Source organism: Notolepis coatsorum (assembly GCF_963971535.1).
Source record: "Notolepis coatsorum genome assembly, chromosome: 1".
Lineage (NCBI taxonomy): Eukaryota > Metazoa > Chordata > Actinopteri > Aulopiformes > Paralepididae > Notolepis > Notolepis coatsorum.
This window is the reverse complement of record NC_140165.1, coordinates 12,137,782-12,162,571: the sequence shown is the minus strand read 5'-3', so window position 1 is coordinate 12,162,571 and position 24,790 is coordinate 12,137,782. Positions and strand designations below refer to the sequence as shown.

Below are 24,790 nucleotides of genomic sequence, written 5' to 3'. Positions count from 1 at the left end.
GAATTTTGCAAGAGTGACTCAGCTGAAATAGAGCAGCTCTACATCACTTTCTTTTACTTGAAAAAGTGTGTGGGGGGGGGGGGGGGTGGGCGACAGTGGAGCAGTCTTTTGGTAATCGGGACGTTACCGGTTCGATTCCCGCTCCTCCCCCGGCAGCGTGTCGAAGTGTCCTTGAGCAAAGACACTCTAAGGGGGAGGTTACACCTAGGGTGTTTTCGTTTCGTTTTCAGGATGAGTTTCGCTTTTCCAGGTCGCAACGTAGTGCGACGGCTCCGCGCAGATTACACGACTCGTTGTCGGCGAGTTTTGGCGTTTTTCCAAAGCGGAAACACAATTTCAGCGTTGTCAGTAGGGCAACGCGTTTTCCTGCCAAAACGGCATTTCTATTTAACAGGGACAGCAAACGTATTCATTCAGCAACAAAACAAAAACAAAAACACCTAGTCTAACCATGGCCTTAACCCCCTAACTGCTCCTGATGAGCAGGTTGGGCACATTGCATGGTCGCCTCCGCCGTCGGTGTGTGAATGTGTGAGTGAATGGGTGAATGCGAGGCATAGGTCGTAAAGTGATTTGGATTAAAGCTGTTATATAAATGCAGTCCATCCGTCCGTCAATGATCTATTCATATTTGATGCAACAAATTGAATGTAATGGAATTAACTTACAGTAGTACAGATTTTTCGATGACACATTTAAACGGTTCAGAGTTGAAACTTCAGAGTGCAGGCTAGAACATACGATGGGAATCTGTGCCTGTGTTTTACTGAATCCTTTGGCCTGGTGTAATCAATTTCAAGACTTAAAGCTGCAGTTGGCAACTTCAGAGAAGAGTGCGTTTAGCTTCCCAGCTGAAATGGAGCAGCTCTACTACAGCTCTCACTCTTAAAGCCCATGGCGGTGTTAGTTTTCCGACACGACTCTGGGGACACCACTCGGCCAAAAACATCTGATTGATTATTGATGCAGGGTGCTTTTGGCCCAATTAGATGTTTCCAGCCTGTAGTGGTGTTTCCAGGGTCACGTCGGAACGATAAGACCACCATTGTGTTCATCAAAAAGTACACACAATGTACTGACCTGCCGATCAGAGGCTGGGAACAATGTGTTATTCTTTTTTAATTTTTTTTTATAAGATAAGATATAAGGCTGAGACCACTTATCGATATATCGATAATTATCGATGACTGCGTGATATCGATAAGTGGCGTCACATATCAATATATTTGCATATGTAAAAAAAATTATCAAATTTTATACTAAAATACTAGGGTCGGGATCCACAAAGAATGGATTGCACGGTGCAAATTGCACCCTTACTTACAATTCATTATGAATTGAAACTGGGGGACCCTGATGTAAACAAGACGAAAGTCTTTCTCTGGTCTGCATCCCCTTAACAATTGTGTGTATTGAGCCGTACTGTATTGTACCCATTCTGCAATCTGTTAATAAAATTTTCAATCAATCAATCACCTGCGCGGTGATTTTTATATATATTATTATTATTATTTCTTTTTTTATATATATATATACCGTATATATATATTTTTTTGAGGATTTTTCTTAAAGGTGCTAGAGATAAGACTTGTATGTAGACTAATAATTAAAAAAAAAGATAGATAATAATAATAATAATAATAATAATAATAATAATAATAATAATAATAATAATAATAATAATAATAATAATAATAATAATAATAATAATAATAATAATAATAATAATAATAATATTACAATAATAATAATAATAATAATAATAATAATAATAATAATAATAATAATAATAATAATAATAATAATAATAATAATAATAATAATACATCCACAGAGCTTTTAGAAATGTGCCGAATAAAAGTTTAGCATTTCCCCCCAAAGAAATTATTGATTTCTGAATGTATCATTTAAATTAATGTATGGTTGTTTATGTTTGTTTATAAACCCTTACCTTAACCTACTGTAGACCCCACCATAGCCTCAACTAGAGATGAAAAACGTCCCACCTGACGACGACTCTCCCCTCCTCCGGTCCCTCACAGAAAGGCTGCGGGTACCACCTGGACCTGTTCGTGGTGGGGGTGATGCTGGGCGTGTGCTCGGTGATGGGGCTGCCCTGGTTCGTGGCGGCGACCGTCCTCTCCATCTCCCACGTCAACAGCCTGAAGCTGGAGTCCGAGTGCTCGGCACCCGGGGAGCAGCCCAAGTTCCTGGGCATCCGGGAGCAGCGCTTCACCGGCCTGATGATCTTCACCCTGATGGGCTGCTCTGTCTTCATGACCTCCTTCCTCAAGGTCAGGGGTCGGGGGGTGGGGGGGGTCATCACAGCTGGTAGCAGCTGGTGAAACTCTCACTGGTGGATGCTGTGGTGGAAAATAGCCAAAGCTAATAACTTACTCAATCCAAAGAGACTTGATTAATACGATTTATTAACTCAATCAAGGGGCGGCCGGGTAGCGCAGCGGACTAAGCGTCTGTCTACCACCGCAGAGACAGTGGGATCGAATCCAGCTGCGGTACCTCCGGCTTGGTCGGCCGTCCATACCGACACAATTGGCAGTGTCGGCGGGTGGGAAAGCCTGTGGGGTGGGTCCTGGTCGTTGTAAACAGCTACTCCTACAGTTCGGTCGGGGCGCCTGAACAGCGAGGGAAGGATCTGGGGGAGGTAGTGTGACCCTTCCACACGTTACACTCCCCCAGTGAGAGTCCGCGCTGCCAGGTGAAAAGAAGCGATGGGCTGGGTGGGTACACATGTGTCGGAGGAAGCATGTGATAGTCTCCGCCCTCCCAGACCGACGGTAGGGGGTAGAGTGCGTAACGACCAGGAAGGAGATTGGGAATTGGCATAACGACTAACGGAAAAGAGAAGGGGGAAAAAGATAATAATTTTTTTTTTTTTCTTATCCACTTTTTCTCCCATTTTTTCTATATTTTCTCCCATCCCAATTTCGTATCATCCAATTCAACCCTCCCCTGTCACGGACGCTGTTTCTTGCCTCCCACAAGCCGGCTGCAATGTGGACTAAGTCATACATAGCACAAGTCCCCTCCGGTACTTGAGGTAACAGCAGTCGCATCATTTCACCTGCGCAGCTCGATCTCTCAGTGGCGAGGAGTAACGCGTGGGAGGCTCACGCTGCCCCCGACACTTCCTGATTCTACTGCGCAGGCGCACCAACCGACCTGTAGGAGTCGCTGTCCACAACGCCCGATCCCCACCCATCAGTTTCCCACCCCCTAATACGGCCAATGTGTATTAGTATGAACGACCAGCTAAACTGAAAGCAATGTGGAGCGCTGGGCTCGAACAGGCGAGCCCAGCGTCTCCGCATTCGTGGCGAGCGCCTTGCCCACTACGCCACGTAGCCGCCTACATTTTTTTTTTTTTTTACTCAATCAAAGTATCAATACAAAATAGTAAGAGTTAGGCTGGATGACTCTCCACGAGGTAGCTAGCTAAGACACCAGGGAAGAGAGACCCTTCACTGGATCTTGAACCATCTTTATACATACAAACTGTAAAGGGTGCAGGGGGTCAAAGGAATGTGACATCTTTGGGGACATATAGAAAGATGGGAAAGGAGGGAATGGGGGGAGGGATGTGGATAAGAAGGAAAGATGGGTAGATCAAAGAGAGAGGGGGGGAGGGGGTCTTATCTCCCACCATGTGTACACAGCGTGTCCAGTCCGTCTCGTAGAGAAGTCAGTCTTGCCGTCGTGAGGTTGTGTGTTGAACAGTCTTCTTGCCGTCGTGAGGTTGTGTGTTGAACAGTCTTGCCGTCGTGAGGTTGTGTGTTGAACAGTCTTCTTGCCGTCGTGAGGTTGTGTGTTGAACAGTCTTGCCGTCGTGAGGTTGTGTGTTGAACAGTCTTGCCGTCGTGAGGTTGTGTGTTGAACAGTCTTCTTGCCGTCGTGAGGTTGTGTGTTGAACAGTCTTGCCGTCGTGAGGTTGTGTGTTGAACAGTCTTCTTGCCGTCGTGAGGTTGTGTGTTGAACAGTCTTGCCGTCGTGAGGTTGTGTGTTGAACAGTCTTCTTGCCGTCGTGAGGTTGTGTGTTGAACAGTCTTCTTGTCGTCGTGAGGTTGTGTGTTGAACAGTCTTCTTGCCGTCGTGAGGTTGTGTGTTGAACAGTCTTGCCGTCGTGAGGTTGTGTGTTGAACAGTCTTCTTGCCGTCGTGAGGTTGTGTGTTGAACAGTCTTGCCGTCGTGAGGTTGTGTGTTGAACAGTCTTCTTGCCGTCGTGAGGTTGTGTGTTGAACAGTCTTGCCGTCGTGAGGTTGTGTGTTGAACAGTCTTGCCGTCGTGAGGTTGTGTGTTGAACAGTCTTGCCGTCGTGAGGTTGTGTGACTGTTGAACTGATGTTGAACACTGATGGATACATCTTGATATTTGTCTAGTCTAGTGTGTTCATTAGATGGGTGAAATCCTCTTTCAGTGCCTCTGTGCCTGTTTTCTTAGGCAGTTAGCCTCTGGTATGCGTGCCATTAGCATTAGCCACGCTTCTAGGCCTCTTTTCTTTTGGAAAGAATGATACAAAATATATAATAATACAAATAAAATTTAGAATTTTTTTTGTATTCGACTAAGAGGTTGGCAGTCGACTACGGCTCCTTTCGATCGATTAGTCTTCTATTCGACTAATAGGGGTCAGCCCTACCGTTGTGAGGTTCTGTGTTGAACAGTCTTGCCGTCGTGAGGTTGTGTGATGAACAGTCTTGCCGTCGTGAGGTTGTGTGTTGAACAGTCTTGCCGTCGTGAGGTTGTGTGTTGATCAGTCTTGCCGTCGTGAGGTTGTGTGTTGATCAGTCTTGCCGTCGTGAGGTTGTGTGTTGATCAGTCTTGCCGTCGTGAGGTTGTGTGATGAACAGTCTTGCCGTCGTGAGGTTGTGTGTTGATCAGTCTTGCCGTCGTGAGGTTGTGTGTTGATCAGTCTTGCCGTCGTGAGGTTGTGTGTTTAACAGTCTTGCCGTCGTGAGGTTGTGTGTTGAACAGTCTTGCCGTCGTGAGGTTGTGTGATGAACAGTCTTGTGAGGTTGTGTGTTGGACAGTCTTGCCGTCGTGTAGGGCTGTCCCTGACTAAGGATTTGGATAGTGATAGTCGACTATGATTGGCCGAAATTTGCCGATAGTCGACTATTAGTCGACTATGAAAAAAATGTATATATATTTATTTTCTTTTTCTTTTCTTTTTTTATCATTCCATTTGGGCTGTGGGGGTGGTTAATGTCTGAAGGAGTTAACGGAAGGCTCCTTGTCCTCTGCAAAAGCATGCAATTGGTCCACTGATGGATACATCTTGATATTTGTCTAGTCTAGTGTGTTCATTAGATGGGTGAAATCCTCTTTCAGTGCCTCTGTGCCTGTTTTCTTAGGCAGTTAGCCTCTGGTATGCGTGCCATTAGCGGTGCCATTAGCGTTAGCCACGCTTCAAAACATCCACAATTATACCAGTACCCAAGCAGTCAGTTATCACGTGCCTGAATGATTACAGACCCGTGGCACTCACCCCCCTTCCTGCTAAATGTCTAGAGAAACTGGTCAGGAAACACATCACATCCATCATTCCGGCCTCCTTTGACCAATACCAGTTTGCTTATAGGCAGAACAGATCAACTGAAGATGCTATAGCCATTGTGCTTCATACCGCCCTAGAACACCTAGAGAAGAAAAACACCTACGTAAGAATGCTCTTTGTCGACTATAGCTCTGCCTTCAACACCATACTCCCCCGTAAACTCATCAGTAAACTCCAAACCCTGGGTCTGTGTAATACACTGTGTAACTGGGTGCTGGACTTCCTCACAAACCGCACACAAGCCGTCAGACTGGGCAACTACATCTCGTCCACCCTGTCTCTCAGCACCGGCGCCCCGCAGGGTTGCGTACTCATCCCATTACTGTACACCCTGCTCACACATGACTGTTCCCCCTCCTACCCCTCCAATTACATCATCAAGTTTGCAGACGATACCACAGTTGTGGGTCTCATAACAAACAACAATGAGTCTGCCTACAGGAGGGAGGTGGAGGACCTTATAGCCTGGTGTGACAATAACAACCTGGCGCTCAATATAAAGAAAACAAGAGAGATCATAGTGGATTTTAGAAGATCAAGGCCTGACCACTCCCCTCTGCTCATCAACAACGTTAGGTTGGTAGTTGGTAGAAGGTAGTGGAGAGGGTCACTGAGTTCAAGTTCCTGGGTCTCAGTGTGAGTGAGACCCTGTCTTGGAGCACCAACACCGCCTCAGTGATCGGGAAAGCCCAGCAACGCCTATACTATCTAAGGAAGCTGAAGCAGGCTGGCCTGCCACAAAATCTCCTTGTCAACTTTTACCATTGTGCGGTTGAGAGTGTGCTGACCTACGGTGTGTCTGTGTGGTTCTCCAGCTGCACAAAGGCAGAGCAAGAGGCTCTACAGAGGGTGGTGAAGGCGGCAGGCAGGATCGCCGGGACTCCTCTACCAAACATGTGTTGAACAGTCTTGCCGTCGTGAGGTTGTGTGTTGAACAGTCTTGCCGTCGCAGGGCGTAGTGGCGTGGCGTAGTGGGCAAGGCGCTCGCCACGAAATCTGGAGACGCTGGGCTTGCCTGTTCGAGCCCAGCGCTCCACATTTGCTTTCAGTTTAGCTGGCCGTCCGTACTAATACACATTGGCCGTATTAGGGGGTGGGAAACTGATGGGTGGGGATCGGGCGTTGTGGACAGCGACTCCTACAGGTCGGTTGGTGCGCCTGCGCAGTAGAATCAGGAAGTGTCGGGGGCAGCGTGAGCCTCCCACGCGTTACTCCTCGACACTGAGAGATCGAGCTGCGCAGGTGAAAAGATGCGACTGCTGTTACCTCAAGTACCGGAGGGGACTTGTGCTATGTATGACTTAGTCCACATTGCAGCCGGCTTGTGGGAGGCAAGAAACAGCGTCCGTGACAGGGGAGGGTTGAATTGGATGATACGAAATTGGGATGGTAGAAAATATAGAAAATGGGAGAAAAAGTGGATAAAAAAAAAAAAAACAGTCTTGCCGTCGTGAGGTTGTGTGTTGAACAGTCTTGCCGTCGTGAGGTTATGTGTTGAACAGTCTTCTTGCCGTCATGAGGTTGTGTGTTGAACAGTCTTCTTGCCGTCATGAGGTTGTGTGTTGAACAGTCTTCTTGCCGTCGTGAGGTTGTGTGTTGATGAACAGTCTTCTTGCCGTCGTGAGGTTGTGTGCTGAACAGTCTTCTTGCCGTCGTGAGGTTGTGTGTTGAACAGTCTTGCCGTCGTGAGGTTGTGTGTTGAACAGTCTTCTTGTCGTCGTGAGGTTGTGTGTTGATGAACAGTCTTCTTGCCGTCGTGAGGTTGTGTGTTGAACAGTCTTGCCGTCGTGAGGTTGTGTGTTGAACAGTCTTCTTGTCGTCGTGAGGTTGTGTGTTGAACAGTCTTCTTGTCGTCGTGAGGTTGTGTGTTGATGAACAGTCTTCTTGCCGTCGTGAGGTTGTGTGTTGAACAGTCTTGCCGTCGTGAGGTTGTGTGTTGAACAGTCTTGCCGTCGTGAGGTTGTGTGTTGAACAGTCTTGCCGTCGTGAGGTTGTGTGCTGAACAGTCTTCTTGTCGTCGTGAGGTTGTGTGCTGAACAGTCTTCTTGTCGTCGTGAGGTTGTGTGCTGAACAGTCTTCTTGCCGTCGTGAGGTTGTGTGTTGAACAGTCTTCTTGTCGTCGTGAGGTTGTGTGTTGATGAACAGTCTTCTTGTCGTCGTGAGGTTGTGTGTTGAACAGTCTTGCCGTCGTGAGGTTGTGTGTTGAACAGTCTTCTTGCCGTCGTGAGGTTGTGTGTTGAACAGTCTTCTTGTCGTCGTGAGGTTGTGTGTTGATGAACAGTCTTCTTGTCGTCGTGAGGTTGTGTGTTGATGAACAGTCTTCTTGTCGTCGTGAGGTTGTGTGCTGAACAGTCTTGCCGTTGTGAGGTTGTGTGTTGAACAGTCTTCTTGCCGTCGTGAGGTTGTGTGTTGAACAGTCTTCTTGCCGTCGTGAGGTTGTGTGCTGAACAGTCTTCTTGCCGTCGTGAGGTTGTGTGTTGATGAACAGTCTTGCCTCGTCTGCCTCCAGTTCATACCCATGCCGGTGCTGTACGGAGTGTTCCTCTACATGGGAGCTTCCTCGCTGAGAGGCATCCAGGTGAGCGTCTCCGTTTGCACACTTTGACATTTCTTACACTGTGAAGTGAAGAACTTAGAAATAAACACACCGTGTCTCTGTGACCCGTGCAGTTCTTTGACCGCCTGAGGCTGTTCGGCATGCCGGCCAAACACCAGCCGGACTTCATCTACCTGCGGCACGTACCCCTGAGGAAGGTGCACCTGTTCACCATCGTGCAGCTCACCTGTCTGGCCCTGCTGTGGATCATCAAGACCTCCAAGGCTGCCATCGTCTTCCCCATGATGGTAACCTGTGTGTGTGTGTGTGTGTGTGTGTGTGTGTGTGTGTGTGTGTGTGTGTGTGTGTGTGTGTGTGTGTGTGTGTGTGTGTGTGTGTGTGTGTGTGTGTGTGTGTGTGTGTGTGTGTGTGTGTGTGTGTGTGTGTGTGTGTGTGTGTGTGTGTGTGTGTGTGTGTGTGTGTGTGTGTGTGTGTGTGTGTGTGTGTGTGCGCGCGTGCGTACGTGTTTGGGTGTATGCAGAGCCTTCCCTAAACAATGGTATAGGGGTGCAGTGCCACTATAACAATGCGCCAGTGCCACCATGTGTTTAAAGAAAATAGATATTGTAGTGGCCAAAATCCTAACAGGTTTGTCTTATAACCTATTTGAATCTTCCACTTGTAGGTTGGGAAGCAGTGTCAGACTCGCAGTCGCAGAACAGAAACCACTGCACGTTTTTGTTGTTCCTTTTGCTCTTTTAATGGTCCAGCAAGAACAAAACATGAAAACAATATCGCACATAAAAGTAAAACAGGAGATCCTAATAATCTTAGTAACAAAACAAGAGATCCCAATAATCTCTAAACAAAAAGGTTGCGTCTGCGCTGCGTGTCAATGACAGTATTGCTGCTGCCTGCTGCTCAGCCGTCACACGCCGCACCTGTGGCTTATAGCGTTAGCCCCGCCCCATTCACCTGAGCAAAGCGCCCCACTCACTGCAACAGAGAAATGTATTAATACAGATTCACAATTAATCAAAACAAATAAGCTTGAATGCGGCTCTTACACCGGCCCCTAATTGTTCTCTAGGAATCAATTAACTCAAACAAAATAAAGAGCCGTAAAACTATCAACAAATTAATTTAGAAAATATAGTATATACATTACATCCCTTGTTGATGTTGAAAGAAGAACTGTGTGGGGCCAACTTACAGGCCATGCGGCTGGGGCTAAACTGTGTGAGGCCAACTTACAGGCCATGCGGCTGGGGCTAAACTGTGTGAGGCCAACTTACAGGCCATGCGGCTGGGGCTAAACTGTGTGAGGCCAACTTACAGGCCATGCGGCTGGGGCTAAAATGTGTGAGGCCAACTTACAGGCCATGCGGCTGGGGCTAAACTGTGTGAGGCCAACTTACAGGCCATGCGGCTGGGGCTAAACTGTGTGAGGCCAACTTACAGGCCATGCGGCTGGGGCTAAACTGTGTGAGGCCAACTTACAGGCCATGCGGCTGGGGCTAAACTGTGTGAGGCCAACTTACAGGCCATGCGGCTGGGGCTAAACTGTGTGAGGCCAACTTACAGGCCATGCGGCTGGGGCTAAACTGTGTGAGTCTTCATTCTTAACCGTATCTTAGGGCCAGAGGTTACTAGCACATAGCCTTAAGGAGGGATCTTTATGATCGCTAGGTCAGTCAAATCAGAAAAAAATAAAAACTGTAATCCAAAGTGGCAAAGAGTGTATATCTCCAGGTATCAGTCTATGCGTGTATGTCTATGTATTAGTCTATGGGTGTATATATATGTATCATGGGTGTATGTATATGTATTAGTCTATGGGTGTATATCTATGCGTCAGTCTATGGGTTCTCTAGGAATCAATTACTCAAACTAAATAAAGAGAGCCGTATAACTATCAACAAATGAATTTAGATAGTGACCTGGATGCTGAAATGGCATTTTGTCGCTCACCCTCTTACAACCCTGAGTTCACAGTTTGACTCTTAAGAATGTGTCATTGTCTAAATCATCTTAGCGATCCGGAAAGTATATATAAGGTATATATCTTAAACAGTAACACATGCTTCTTTGCTCTGTGCTTGGTTCATGACCAATGACTATATTGCCATAATGAGGGTGGTTGCTACTGTATAATTCATTTTAGATTAAATAGTAACTCATTAAATATAACTTGAAGGGGAAACTTTTAAATCCTATGGACTATATGAATTGGTCTTCACCACTGTGGTAAATTTACCTAAGTGAAATAAATAAAGTGTATACATTACATCCCTTTTTGGCTGTTGAAAGAAGACCTGTTATTCTTCAATCTCCAGGAATGCGGCATAGCTTAGCTATGGGCCTATCAATATTGGATGTTTTCGTCTGGAGCTTCACTGCACGGGTCAGACCTCCTGCATCAGGCTTGGTCTCCTGTACTCTGCCTAGTGGCCACGACCCCCGTGGAGCAGTTGGGTCAACTACCAGGACGATATCTCCAATGTTAAAGTTTTTTCCTTTTTTTTCTCACTGTGCTCCATTTCGGTCTTCCTTGGAGTAGCAGAAGGTATTCTTGTGTCCTGGCGTAGAGGTCAGATCTCTCGCAGAAGATGGTTTGTAGGCCTTCATCCGGTATAGGATCGATCTTACTGTTCTTCTGCACTCTGAATGGAGCGGTTTCCAGCACTGCCATTTCCACTGGGAAGGATTGCTTTTGAACATAGGTGATGACTGACCTCTCTGCCTGTGAGAGGTCTTCCACTGTGAGGAGCTGTCCACCAAGTGTGGGCCTGAAAGCGCCTAGCTCAGTGCTCACCTTATGGCTGCTCGAGTGGGTGTGGCTGTGACCTGGGGAAAGCTCTTTGCGCTTTTTGACAGTCAACATCAGAGCATTCTTCCTAGTGTGCTCGTTACCAATGTACTTGAGTACTGTTTGGCTATCCCCGGCCCCTATGTGACCACATAACTCTGCTTGGCTATCCCCGGCCCCTATGTGACCACATAACTCTGCTCTCTTCATGTCTGCTGGGGTCTTGACCTCTGCCCTCTTCATATCTGCTGGAGTCTTCTCCTCTGCCCTCTTCATGCCTGCTGAGGTCTTGTCCTCTGCCCTCTTCATATCTGCTGAGGTCTTGTCCTCTGCTGCCCTCTTCATATCTGCTGGAGTCTTCTCCTCTGCCCTCTTCATGCCTGCTGAGGTCTTGTCCTCTGCCCTCTTCATATCTGCTGAGGTCTTGTCCTCTGCTGCCCTCTTCATGTCTGCTGAGGTCTTGTCCTCTGCCCTCTTCATATCTGCTGAGGTCTTGTCCTCTGCTGCCCTCTTCATGTCTGCTGAGGTCTTGTCCTCTGCTGCCCTCTTCATGCCTGCTGAGGTCTTCTCCTCCGATGCCAGGCTTCTGGATTTTTCCTCACAGGGACTCTGGACCGGTGTGGTGAGAACAGGCGCCTCCCTATTGGCTGCTGCGATGGCCTCAGAACCATGTGGCCAAGACACAGGAAGTCCCCGTCTGAAATGCACCTGCGGCACCTCCCGTTGGGCAGAGGGGTGGGCTCCGTCCTTCTCTTGCGGCCCGGCTTTTGCGGGAGAAGTGAGGGGCGAGGCCTGTGGCAGAGGGCTGTCGGTGAAAGGACGGGGCCGCTGGTTGACCATCGAGGTGGAGGACGGGAACTGGGCAGGGGGGTCCCTCGGGAACCGGAACTTCCTAAACGAAGACTGAGGGTACAGAGGCGTCGGTGACATGGGCATGACAGGTCGAATATTGTGCACTAGTTGGGGCTGGTGCTGGTCATTAATGTCCTCTGGCTGAGCATCGGGCCAACTGTGAGCATTACCATCGTTAACATTAAAAAAGGGCAAGTAATGTGCTCCTGCCTTGCTCCTAACAGCACCTATGTCATATGGATGAATTGAAACATCTGGCTTTGAATATACCAGCGCCCATTTCCACTGGGAAGGATTGGCTGTGCTGGCTGCTATTTCACCTTGTAATTCTAATGTTTCTCTCCTTTTTTTTAATGTTTCTCTCTTTTTTTTTAACATTTGTTCCTGTTCTTCAATTGCATGTTTTTCTTGTAACATAGAAAATTTAGCCAATAAATATCGTCTCTCTGCCTCCGCGTTGATGCGTATGGAGGAAGAGGAGGAGTGGTGGGAGGAAGAGTGAGACGACCTCGTTGAGCGTGCGTCTGTCATCCTATTTGGATGCGCGCAGCTGCGCCTCATTATGTCATTAACGGGCAGGTCTGCCTTATCTGAACTCGCCATTTTAATTCAGAATAAACAAATAAATAAATCCACAAGGTCTTCGACGTGTTTAGAAACAGTGGCTGGTTATTTCATTATCATTGTCTCTCAGTTTGGTTACAGCCGCACGCCAGGCCGGCGTTTCCTTGTCTCGATGCGCGCAGCTGCGCCTCATCCATGTCATTAACGGGCGTCTGAACTCGCCATATTAATTCAGAATAAACAAACAAATGAATCCAAAAGGTCTTCAACAGTGGCTGGTTATTTCATTATCCTTGTCTTCTCTCTTTATCCACGATATGTCACCAGCACAAAATAAAATATTCACTGTCCATAAACATCGTTATCAGAGGCAAACGTCCGTTTAGTAATAATAATGGCATTTATTCCAAACGAATAATTATTCATGTGGCGTTGGTTTTTTGCAAACACATACCTCAATTGTTTGTTTGCTTGCTTGTTTACAGCCGTCAGGCCGGCGTTTCCTCTGTTTGTAGCCGCGCGTCGGGCCTGGTTATTTGTTTCCAATTTGGACCAGTTTGATCCTCCAATTCTTTTTTCGTTCCGGGTCCCAATAATCCGTGCTCTTCAATCGCAGCTTGTCATTTGGCTTGGCTTCAGCCCGTTCCTTCGGATCCCAATAATCCGTGCTCTTCAATCGCAGCTTGTCATTGACTTGATGTAGTGGCCAAAATCCTAACAGGTTTGTCTTATAACCTATTTGAATCTTCCACTTGTAGGTTGGGAAGCAGTGTCAGACTCGCAGTCGCAGAACAGAAACCACTGCACGTTTTTGTTGTTCCTTTTGCTCTTTTAATGGTCCAGCAAGAACAAAACATGAAAACAATATCGCACATAAAAGTAAAACAGGAGATCCTAATAATCTTAGTAACAAAACAAGAGATCCCAATAATCTCTAAACAAAAAGGTTGCATCTGCGCTGCGTGTCAATGACAGTATTGCTGCTGCCTGCTGCTCAGCCGTCACACGCCGCACCTGTGGCTTATAGCGTTAGCCCCGCCCCATTCACCTGAGCAAAGCGCCCCACTCACTGCAACAGAGAAATGTATTAATACAGATTCACAATTAATCAAAACAAATAAGCTTGAATGCGGCTCTTACAGATATAATAATAATAATAATACAAAAAGATTGCTGCAGTGAAAGCCTTAGGTCTTAGCTCTGGTCTTCATCCTCTGCTCCAGGTCTTAGCTCTAATCTTCATCCTCTGCTCCAGGTCTTAGCTCTGGTCTTCATCCTCTGCTCCAGGTCTTAGCTCTGGTCTTCATCCTCTGCTCCAGGTCTTAGCTCTGGTCTTCATCCTCTGCTCCAGGTCTTAGCTCTGGTCTTCATCCTCTGCTCCAGGTCTTAGCTCTGGTCTTCATCCTCTGCTCCAGGTCTTAGCCAGGGGCGGGGCTAGGGGGTGGCTACTTGGGCTCAAGCCCAGAATGTTTTCTGAAAAGCCCCGAATCTATTTAAAAAAAAAAGAAAAAAAATATATATTTTTTTTTTTTTTTTTTTTTTTACAATTCATCATTGTTACATGAAAATATGTTTGCACCAGATTTAGCAGAAGCTAATTTCCATCTGTGGTCTATCCAGCTGCTAACTGTATTGAGTGAGTTAAGTCTTGGTGTTATGGTAGACCTAAGCTTTAAATCACAATCAACAAGTTGACAAAAACTTAATTCTTCCACCTTAGAAACATAGCTAAAGTACGGCCATTTATAAATCAAAAGGACGCTGAAAACCAGATCCATGCCTTTATCTCAAGCCAACTCGACTACTGTAATGCACTCCTTACCGGCCTCCCGAAAAAATATGATGATAACTATTTTATTGCAATGCACTATTGCATTATTTTATTCTATTTTACTAACTATTTTATTGCACTGCACTATTTTACTTTGTATCAGTGAATCATAGACGTCTGGCCATAAGAGCATTCGGAGCATCTCTGCTCTCCCACTATTGAAGTTGGGGGAGCAAATGTATGCTCTTGCTCCACCACTTTTTGATCATATGAAAAATATGATATATCCCCCCCCCCAATATATAAATCTTAACTGAGTTTTATAGTGAAAAGAGCAGCTTTATTGGTCAAGATTGAAGGCTCTATATTGCAGGAAATTGCATGTACAGGTTCATTAAATTCAAAAAAAATCTGCCCCTGGTCTTAGCTCTGGTCTTCATCCTCTGCTCCAGGTCTTAGCTCTGGTCTTCATCCTCTGCTCCAGGTCTTAGCTCTGGTCTTCATCCTCTGCTCCAGGTCTTAGCTCTGGTCTTCATCCTCTGCTCCAGGTCTTAGCTCTGGTCTTCATCCTCTGCTCCAGGTCTTAGCTCTGGTCTTCATCCTCTGCTCCAGGTCTTAGCTCTGGTCTTCATCCGGAAGCTGCTGGACTTCGCCTTCACCAAGAGAGAGCTGAGTTGGCTGGACGACCTGATGCCAGAGTGGAAGAAGAAGAAACTGGAAGACGCAGAACAGGAGGTGAAGTGAATTTTTACACTTATTATTACTGTACATTTGACTGTATATTTCTGTATATTTCTGGCTGTATAGTTTATATTTAAGATTTTAAAATGTATATACATACCAGAATGTATATCCCGGACCGTATTTTATTCTTTATTCCATTTTTTTCTTATTTTTGTCGTATTGACTACCTCAATGTTTATTGTTTACTGTGAGCGATCTGTAGTGCCGAATTTCCCTCGGGATTAATAAAGGATTTCTATTCTATTCTATTCTATAAGTGACGGCCGATCAGAGATGTCTGCCCTCGCTACATTTACATTTACATTTAGTCATTTAGCTGACGCTTTTATCCAAAGCGACTTACAAGTTCTGTACGACAAGCCATCAGGAAGGGCACAACTCTATCAGCTGAGCAACAATGTTCATCAAAGTGTTGAGTGCTACAGTGTAGGTTAGTTTATTAGGACAAGTGCATGACAGTACGGTTAGTTAGGGTTAGATTTTTTTTTTTTTTTTTTTTTTTTTTTTTTTTTTTTTTTTAATTCAGATAATGGTTGAAGAAGTGCGTCTTTAGTCGACGGCGAAAGATTGGACGTGATTCGGCTGTCCTAACTGGGGTGGGTAGTTCATTCCACCATTGTGGGGCAAGGACTGAGAATAGGCGACTTCTCTTTGATGACCCTCCCGGAGCTTGGATAGGAGTAGGTCTGAGGCGGCCAGAAGATGCAGAGCGTAGGGGTCTTGAGGGTGTGTAGTTAGAGACCATTGACCGGAGGTAGGCGGGAGCGGTTCCCTTTGCCGCACGGTATGCTAGGTCGAGGGCCTTGAAGCGGATTCGTGCAGCAATGGGGAGCCAGTGCAGGTCCCTAAGAAGTGGGGTGACATGGGCCGACTTCGGTAGGTTTGAAGAGGAAGTACAATGCTTTACTTAAACCTGCACCGTGGAACTTTTTCATGAAAGAATATCACTTCTTTAGCAAAGCTAACATAGAATAGAATAGAATAGAATAGAATAGAATAGAATAGAATAGAATAGAATAGAATAGATCTTTATTGTCATTGTTACAGTTGTTACAACGAAATTTAAAAATGCAACCCTAGGTGCTAGTAAAAATATAAAAACAGTCCTAAACACAGTATTAAATATAAAAACAGGGATGGGGCATAAATAACATTAATATAAACAGGGGTAAAAGGATAATTGCACTATCGCTAATGTTGTGTGTGCGTGTGCGTGGGGGGGGGGGGTGCAAGGGAGACTGTTGTTTTCAAATTTAGCTGAGTTTAGTGCACATATGGCCCTGGGATAAAAACTAAACTTCAGTCTGTTAGTCCGGGTGGGCATGACGCTGAAACGCCTGCCCGAGCGCAGCCGCACGAGGTGCTTGTTGCCCGGGTGGTGTGGGTCCTTCAGTATTTTTACTGCTTTTTTGAGGCAGTGGGAGTTGTATAGTCCCTCCAGTGAGGGGAGGGGGCAGCCGATAATCTTCCGGGCCGAGTTGACGACCCTCTGGAGCGCCCTCCTCTCTGCGGCTGTACAGCTGAGAAACCACACATTTATGCAGTAGGTGAGGATGCTTTCCACAGAGCAGCGGTAAAAAGACACAAGCAGGTCTTGTCTGAGGTGGTAGTTTCTCAGTACTCTCAGGAAGTAGAAGAAGGGTCGAGGTGTGCTGGACAAGAGAAAACCCTTGTGATTCATGAAACACAGTCAAACCATGGAATCTGTAAAAGGCTATGGTCTCATTTCCTCTCTGTGCGTTCAGTAGAAAGCTATCTGGCTGCACGTTAGCCTAGCTTAGCACAATGAATGGAAGCGGACAGTGCCGGTTAGCCTTCGGGAGAGGTGTTAGTTGGACAATGCCTAGGCTAACCGGCACTGTCCGCTTCCATTCATTGTGCTAAGCTAGGCTAACATGCAGCCAGATAGCTTTCTACTGAACGCACAGAGAGGAAACTGGTATCTATCTTCTTGTCTCTCTCTGGAGAAGACAATACGCGAATTTCCCCAAATGTTGGCGTGTTCATTTAAAGGTAGAATCTGTAATGCTGTCCAACAGTGACCTCTAGGCAAAAGTGCACCTCTAAAAGAAAATGTGTGTTAGTCTGGAGGTGGAGTTCAGTGAGGGATAGGGGACAGGTTGCTATTGTTGACCCCACCTCAGCTTCTGCCAAGACGGGTCTGGAGAAACTCACAGTAGGCACGTTACTATATCAACACCACGGCGGAAACATGAGCTGTTCAGCCCGTTCCTCTGACCTCATCTCAACGTTCTCACTTCCCCCGACTGTCAGTCTCCGTCTGTGGCTCCGTCTCTGGCTCTGTCTCATCTGTAGGGACTTGTCAGATTTCCCCTGCTGTCTCATCAGTCTGTCTCGTTCTTCTTCTCTGTCCAGGAAGAGCACAGCATCATCGTGGAGGAGGAAGGCATCGTTCAAGTACCACTGGAGGGACACTATAAGTGAGTTTCACAGTCTGTCCTCCTTTTAAGGACTTCTTTGTTCTCAGGATTCTATCTTAAGAGTTCTCCCACTCCGTAGCGTTCGATTGGCCACTGTCTGCGTCTTCATTAGAACGTCGGTTCTCAGGATTCTAACATTGTAGGCTACCGTGTGAGATCGCACACCCGTAAGGGTTAACCCTTTCACTACCACACTACAGACGGTTAACCCTTTCACTACCACACTACAGAAGGTTAACCTTTCACTACCACACTACAGAAGGTTAACCTTTCACTACCACACTACAGAAGGTTAACCTTTCACTACCACACTACAAAAGGTTAACCTTTCACTACCACACTACAGACGGTTAACCTTTCACTACCACACTACAGAAGGTTAACCTTTCACTACCACACTACAGAAGGTTAACCTTTCACTACCACACTACAGAAGGTTAACCTTTCACTACCACACTACAGACGGTTAACCTTTCACTACCACACTACAGAAGGTTAACCTTTCACTACCACACTACAGACGGTTAACCTTTCACTACCACACTACAGACGATTAACCTTTCACTACCACACTACAGAAGGTTAACCTTTCACTACCACACTACAGACGGTTAACCCTTTCACTACCACACTACAGACGGTTAACCTTTCACTACCACACTACAGAAGGTTAACCCTTTCACTACCACACTACAGACGGTTCACCTTTCACTACCACACTACAGAAGTTAACCTTTCACTACCACACTACAGACGGTTCACCTTTCACTACCACACTACAGACGGTTATTTATGTCTGAAAGGTCCACGCGGGCGTCAGTATTTTCTGGCGAGCCTGACCTGTAGCTGAACCGGGAGTCCCTAGGCGGTCAGTTTGAATAAAACAGACATAACAGGGGTGCGGCTGGGTAGCACAGTGGACTAAGCACTCGCCTACCACCACAGAGACTCTGGGATCGAATCCAGCTGTCAGCGGTACCTCCGGCTTGGTCAGTCATCCCTACTAACACAATTGGCAGTGTTAGCGGTTAGCCGGTGGGGTATGTGTCCTGGTCGTTGTAAACTGCGACTCCTACTGGTCGGTCGGGGTGCCTGTTCAGCAGGGAGGGGATCTGGGGGGGGAAATCGTGAACCTCTGCACGCATTACGTTCCCCCAGTGAAACTCCTCGCTGTCAGGTGAAAAGAAGCGGCTGGCGACTCCACATGTATCGGTGTATTCTACACCCTCCCCAGGCCGACAGTGGGGCAACCAGGAAGGGAATTGGCATAACGACTAAATTGGGATGGATGAAAAATACAGAAAGCCCAAAAATAAATAGAATAATCTATTTTTTTTTTACACAATGAGTGCCACGCCCCTTCCGGGAATTGAGCCCTTGTCTGCCATGTGCCATCGCTCTGTTTAATGTAGAGAAGGCCGTGTTTGCGAGTGCTTAAACTATATGAAATAGTATAGCTATAATAACACCGTTGATTGTCAGTGAGTTGCTTCTGGTCAACATGCAAAAAACAGATCGTTTTTTCATCCGTACATTTCCGTTTTATACCGTTTTGAATATGAGTTTGGGTGCTTCTGAGTAATCCCAGGAAAAGACGCGATAATAGCGTTTTAGTGAAATCTACTTATCACGTTGTAATTTTTTGCCTGAATATTAAATCATCCTGAAATCAACGTAAGATTATCGTTAAGATTATCCTTCCTCATGCAAGAATTAAATGTGGTTTAGACCGGCACCCCCCCCCTCCTGCCACCAACGGCACACACACAGACAGCTTCGATCGCGGGAGAAAGAAATATCAGATCAACGCAAGATTTGATATATAGTGTTCTTACTGTACCTTGTCTCTGATGTAGTGCAAAAAAAATAATCCAATGATTCAAGTTTCAAGTTTCTTTAATAGTTGTCATACAGAAGTACAGAATACTTTTGTACAAAATGCTTCTTACTGTTGCGCTCCAGAGACTGTGCATGACAAGATAAGTATGAAATAAAAACATAGTAAAAATTAGAAGTAAAAAAAAAGAGGTCACAGTGTTCAGTTTAGACATATGTACAATGTTCGTAGACGTAGTTACCATACAATATACAATACTGTGCAGTGTACTAATATACAATACTATATAGTGCAAGGCATAAATGGACGAGGTGCAGTTTAGGTACAATTCACAGTAGGTGTACGAGTTGTAGTGCAAATCCTTTATCAATAAATATAAAGTGTAAGTGTGTTTGTGTGATCTAAAGTGTGGAGAGTGGGTGCTGCAGTGTGTTGTTTGTTTGAGTGAGTGTGTGCGTGTGGGTGTGTGTGCTGTGTGCATTTGATGGTTGTTGCATAGTGATTATTGTTCGTTTAGCGATTATTGTTTGTTTAGCAGCCTGATGGCCTGGGGATAGAAGCTCCTTCTGAGTCTTTCTGTGCTCGCCATAAGACTCCGGTATCGCTTGCCTGACGGCAGCAGTTCAAAGAGGCAGTTGTTCGGGTGGCTCGAGTCCTTAATAATTCTCTTAGCCTTCCCCTTGCACCGCTTGTTGTAAATGTTCTGTGATCGCTATTTGAAGTACTGGGCGTGGGAGTCCGTGCCACGTTATTTGGCATTGCATATGAAGGAGGGGGCAGCCTCGTTGATGTATGGTGGTGACCGCTTGGCTCGCCGGAGTATTTAAACCCCGCCCGCACGGCTCAGCTCGGCCCAGATAACAAACCACATCGTTTCTAATGGAGTGCAATAGCTGCCACAAGGCGGTAGGCGGCGGTATTGACCGTCTGCAATCTCAGACACACTCCGAACAGCATGCATAAGGTGCCTCGATAAATTATGAATGGCAATAGCGAATAAAATAAATACCGAGAGAAAAACGTAGATCTACGTTTCCGGCACTCAACCGCTGGGCCACAGAAACATAGAACTACGTGAACGGCACAGAAAGTGTTAACAGTCGTAACAGAATGTGCTATGATTTCAGCGGTTCAGCACGGACACTAGACAAGTCTGTAGAGGGGGTCAGTCTCCTTGTGGCAGGTTGATGTCGGCTTGCATCTCACTATAGCTGTGTCTCAATTCAGGGGTTGTAGCCTTCAAGGATCGATCCTCTGGGACAGCCAGTTACCCAGAATGCATTTCACACCAACAGGCAGATATGCCGACTATTTACCAAGGCTGAACGCTGTTGTAACGTATGACCTAGGACCATTATTATACAATTTTAATATTTTTTTCAGGTGAGAATGTACCCATTTAGATTCCAAATATGTGGCCAGTTTGTCCAAAGATCCCAAATTTTCGGAGATTGAGTGGCTGCGACAGGACTGGGGTTGACACAATCCCTGTATAATGCGAGGTTTAACTATTGTAACCAATCATACTTCTATATTCCTTCTCGTAATCTGTAATTTATCAGTCTCCCAAGTTAGTAGCTAGATTAATCAACTTTGTGGAAGTGGCAATAATCAAATAATCTTGATAAAATAATTTCTTTATTCGTCTGAATCAGATAACGGCCATTTTGAGCCTATATTGGTCCATATATGGGCATATGTGTGTGTGTGTGTGTGTGACACAAGGGTTTCCCCCATCTTGGCACCGAGAGGATTCCTCCTTTTAACTGGGCATGTGTCAGCCATAGTCTCCTCCGTAGGCTAGACCGTCTCCTTTAACGCTCGGGTTCAACCTTTGGGGTCTACGAAGGACACACCCTGGTCTACGAGGCACACACCTTTGTAGAGCGCGTCCTCCATCACCACAATGCTCAACGCCCCACCCCAGAGCACGTGGAAGGGGGAGGAGACCCGCCCTTAATGACCCCAGTCAAATAGCCCAGCGACTCTCGGCTGGCCCGTGACAATTATACTGTACCTCGAGGTGCCTCAATGAACAGCATCGAAACCCAATCCAATCTGTTATGTTATCAACGTTCTGCACCGCAATCCATTCCATCATGCCATGAATTTAATCGACAGCAGCGATTCGCTATGAGTTCAATAGGAAAAACACTGTCCGAAAAACAGGCAGTCAATGAAGACACTGATCCACGAGGACACTGTGATGATAGCGGACTTATCTTTTCATCCTCTCTCTCTCTCTCTGTTGTGTTTGAAAGGAGTGACCCCTCCACGGTCAACATCACGGACGAGATGTCCATAGGCTCTTTCGCGAATGCGTGGAAGAGCGTCAACCCCGAGAGCACGAAGAAGGAGCCCGCGGCAAAGAGGTGAGAGAGCCCTCGCTCAGCGACAGATCTGTAGATGAGAGAGCCCTCGCTCAGATCTGTATCTTGAGTAGATGAGAGCCTTTGCACACAGACTGATCTGTATCTTGAGTAGATGAGAGAGCCCTTGCTCAGCGACAGATCTGTATCTTGAGTAGATGAGAGAGCCCTTGCTCAGCGACAGATCTGTATCTTGAGTAGATGAGAGAGCCCTTGCTCAGCGACAGATCTGTATCTTGAGTAGATGAGAGAGCCCTTGCTCAGCGACAGATCTGTATCTTGAGTAGATGAGAGAGCCCTTGCTCAGCGACAGATCTGTATCTTGAGTAGATGAGAGAGCCCTTGCTCAGCGACAGATCTGTATCTTGAGTAGATGAGAGAGCCCTTGCTCAGCGACAGATCTGTATCTTGAGTAGATGAGAGAGCCCTTGCTCAGCGACAGATCTGTATCTTGAGTAGATGAGAGAGCCCTTGCTCAGCGACAGATCTGTATCTTGAGTAGATGAGAGTAATTGCCATGTTTTCTGTTTTTGTTATTATTATTGTCGTTTTTACCTACTATACTATATACTATGTTTTCCATGACAACAAGGAATTCACTGCTACAATTGTTTCATATGTACTGTATACTTGACTCTATAAGAGTACATCTAACACCAGCTTGATGTGTGTTTGGTTTCAAACATACTCTTATAGAGTCAAATACTTGTGCTTTTTTGGGGGCTTTTCTAAGAGCAGCCCCTTGCTTCATATAAATTCCCCATAGAATCACTAGACTAACAGAGTATCTCCTACTCCGCCTCTCTCCTCCCATTCCAACCCTAAGTTCCCCTTCCTAACCACTCAGCTGATCCTAAAGGTAAGTCATTCCCGATCCCCGTCGGCATGGAGACTCTCGTCCTGTTTCTGCTTTTATTAAACGTAGGAGAAATTATAGCACGAGTGAGTTTACCTGCCCAGCAGAATCACGTTTCAAGCCCATGGTTTTCCAGACTCCACAGAGGCATAATGAAAAATATTTCCCAGCATGCAAAAACCACCATAAGAGGGTAGGGATTCTTATTTGTATGTATTATTATTTTAGATATTTTTTAAGATTCAGCTTAATGCATCGGGCAAAGATGGAGCTAGTTTTGCACAACACGCCTGACGATTGCATACCCAAAGTAATTTGCGATTTATTATACTTTATATTTATAGCACATGCATGCGTCTGGTCTCTTTTGAAAAGAAACATTCTGATATTTCTTCCACAACAAATGAAAAAATGCTAAATTAGAGTTAAAGCGGTTTGAACACACTGAAGTAAAGGTTTTGTGTACTCAGATTTCTGTTTACTTGTTGCCAGATGCCTGTTTTTAAGTTCCAACTGAGAGGTAGGAGCTGGAAAACATAACGGTTCCATAGCCTGAAGTCTTATTTAGTACAGGTCCAAAGTTTATAACAATCCCACAGAAAAGTTGTGTTTTACAAAGATGTTAATCCGGCATGATTATCCAAAATGGCCGTCCGCTTCCATTGCTTCCGAGGCTCTAGTCAAAACAAAAGACTTCCCTGGCTTCTTCTACCCCTTTCTTGTTACGATCAGCCCCTGCATGGGATAGTGTTGGCTCCAGAATTTCATTGGCTACAAAGGTGGTCAATCATTTTCGCCATCAGCAGTGACTGGTCCGTTCAGGCTTGTCAAATGACGCTCGTCGGATGTTTCGTCTTGTAACTCGAGACTGGAAGCACGCAATAGGTTGAGTGGGGTGACGATCGAAAGGCGGCAAATTCAACTTTCCAACAATGTATCGGTTGATCGGCGAAAACGCAGCCCGGAGCCGGAAGACGAGGGCAAAGTGCTGCGACGTGCGCGCGTGTCCGATATGCTTAAGTGGTTAAAGCTGCTGGTGCTGCTAAAGTCTGTGAAACCTGCATGGGCTTGACAAGTGATGTAGAGCTCGCTCTATTTCTAAACCCACTCTTGCTAACTTCTCAGAAGTTGCCTACTGCAGCTTTAATGTTTTGCATGTACTGATAGTGGGATGGTGTCGGCCCTTCGTAATGGGGGAGCGACCCGCTTGCTGGTGGGAGGACACTGAGAATGAGACCATGCATGTATGTCAGCATCTATCTGTTGTGGATCGAGGTGATGGTATGACCTGGGAATGCATGCGGATACTGGCATAGTTTTGGGTTGTCTATTGCACTTTACTATGCTGTCTATGATATATTTGCATGACATGTGATTTTCAGAACCCAACCCCCCCCCCCCCCGACCCGATTGGACTGTCCTCAAAGAAATCCTTGGTCGGCTAATCGTTGTAGGATTTTAATCAACGAATCTGAAAAACGATATGTTCCCCACATAATTGTCCTTTTGCAGATTAATGTAGTCAAACAGAAAGCCCTCTTCTTCTTCAAAACTAGTGGCCTTTAAAGGCCAAAGGTTTTTTTTCCAGTAATGACTAACAACTAATATGTTGAACTCATTCAACATAAAAAAAAAATAAAGAAAAAAATATGTCATGTAATTTATGAGGGATATCTTAAAGGAACACGCCAACATTTGGGGAAATGAATGGAAGCGGACATGACCGGTTGGCCTTCGGGAGAGGTGTTAGTTGGACAATGCCCCTAGGCCAACCGGTCATGTCCGCTTCCATTCATTGTGCTAAGCTAGGCTAACGAGCAGCCAGATAGCTTTCTATTGAACGCACAGAGAGGAAACTGGTATATATCTTCTTGTCTCTCTCTGGAGAAGACGGTAAGCTAATTGCCCCAAATGTTGGCGATGCGTGTTCTTTTAAGTCAACAAAGACACTAATGAAAGATTTGTCAACTCTTCGACTAAGAGGAGGCAGCACTCATCTCCTTTGGCCTGCTGGCAATGCACATGACTGCTTATTTGACGCATCAAACCCAATATATATATGTGTGCCTGTATACAATTGCATAATTTTTACTGTTTTTCCTTGTTCCTCCAGCTCCAGCTCCAGTTCCAGCTCCTCCAGTGGTGGTGAGAAGAAACACAAGAGGAAGAGACGCAACAGGAGCTTGGACAGGGAGACGAGTCTGTGATGACACATACTGGCTCTGCCACTGTGCTGTCGGTCCCTCCGAAAAAACAACAGATAAACTGTATACCGTGCCACACGCGACCACATTTGTACTGTGCTGCACTGTGCGTTTTTGTCATGTAAGTCTGTGTGTGCAACTTGTGTAAAAAAGAAAATTTAATAAAATACAAATAAAAAAAGGATTCTGTTAGGAACGGTGTTAACATGAGAGCACCGAGAAACATGTGTGT

General features: G+C 45.9%; 1 protein-coding gene across 1 annotated transcript in view; it reads left to right on the top strand.

The window, feature by feature from the left end:
* Positions 1 to 24,561, top strand: part of LOC311234717 (sodium-driven chloride bicarbonate exchanger-like) — a gene marked incomplete at both ends in the record, with an annotated part of 69,658 nt that extends 45,097 nt beyond the window's left edge. Inside the window, 7 exons of the mRNA XM_084321961.1 lie at positions 2,043 to 2,294; positions 8,085 to 8,153; positions 8,246 to 8,419; positions 14,720 to 14,842; positions 17,228 to 17,292; positions 21,391 to 21,501; positions 24,486 to 24,561. Coding sequence (XP_084178087.1) covers positions 2,043 to 2,294; positions 8,085 to 8,153; positions 8,246 to 8,419; positions 14,720 to 14,842; positions 17,228 to 17,292; positions 21,391 to 21,501; positions 24,486 to 24,561 — 870 coding nt within the window. The remainder of the gene's footprint in view (positions 1 to 2,042; positions 2,295 to 8,084; positions 8,154 to 8,245; positions 8,420 to 14,719; positions 14,843 to 17,227; positions 17,293 to 21,390; positions 21,502 to 24,485) is intronic.
* Between the last annotated feature and the right edge of the window lie 229 nt (positions 24,562 to 24,790).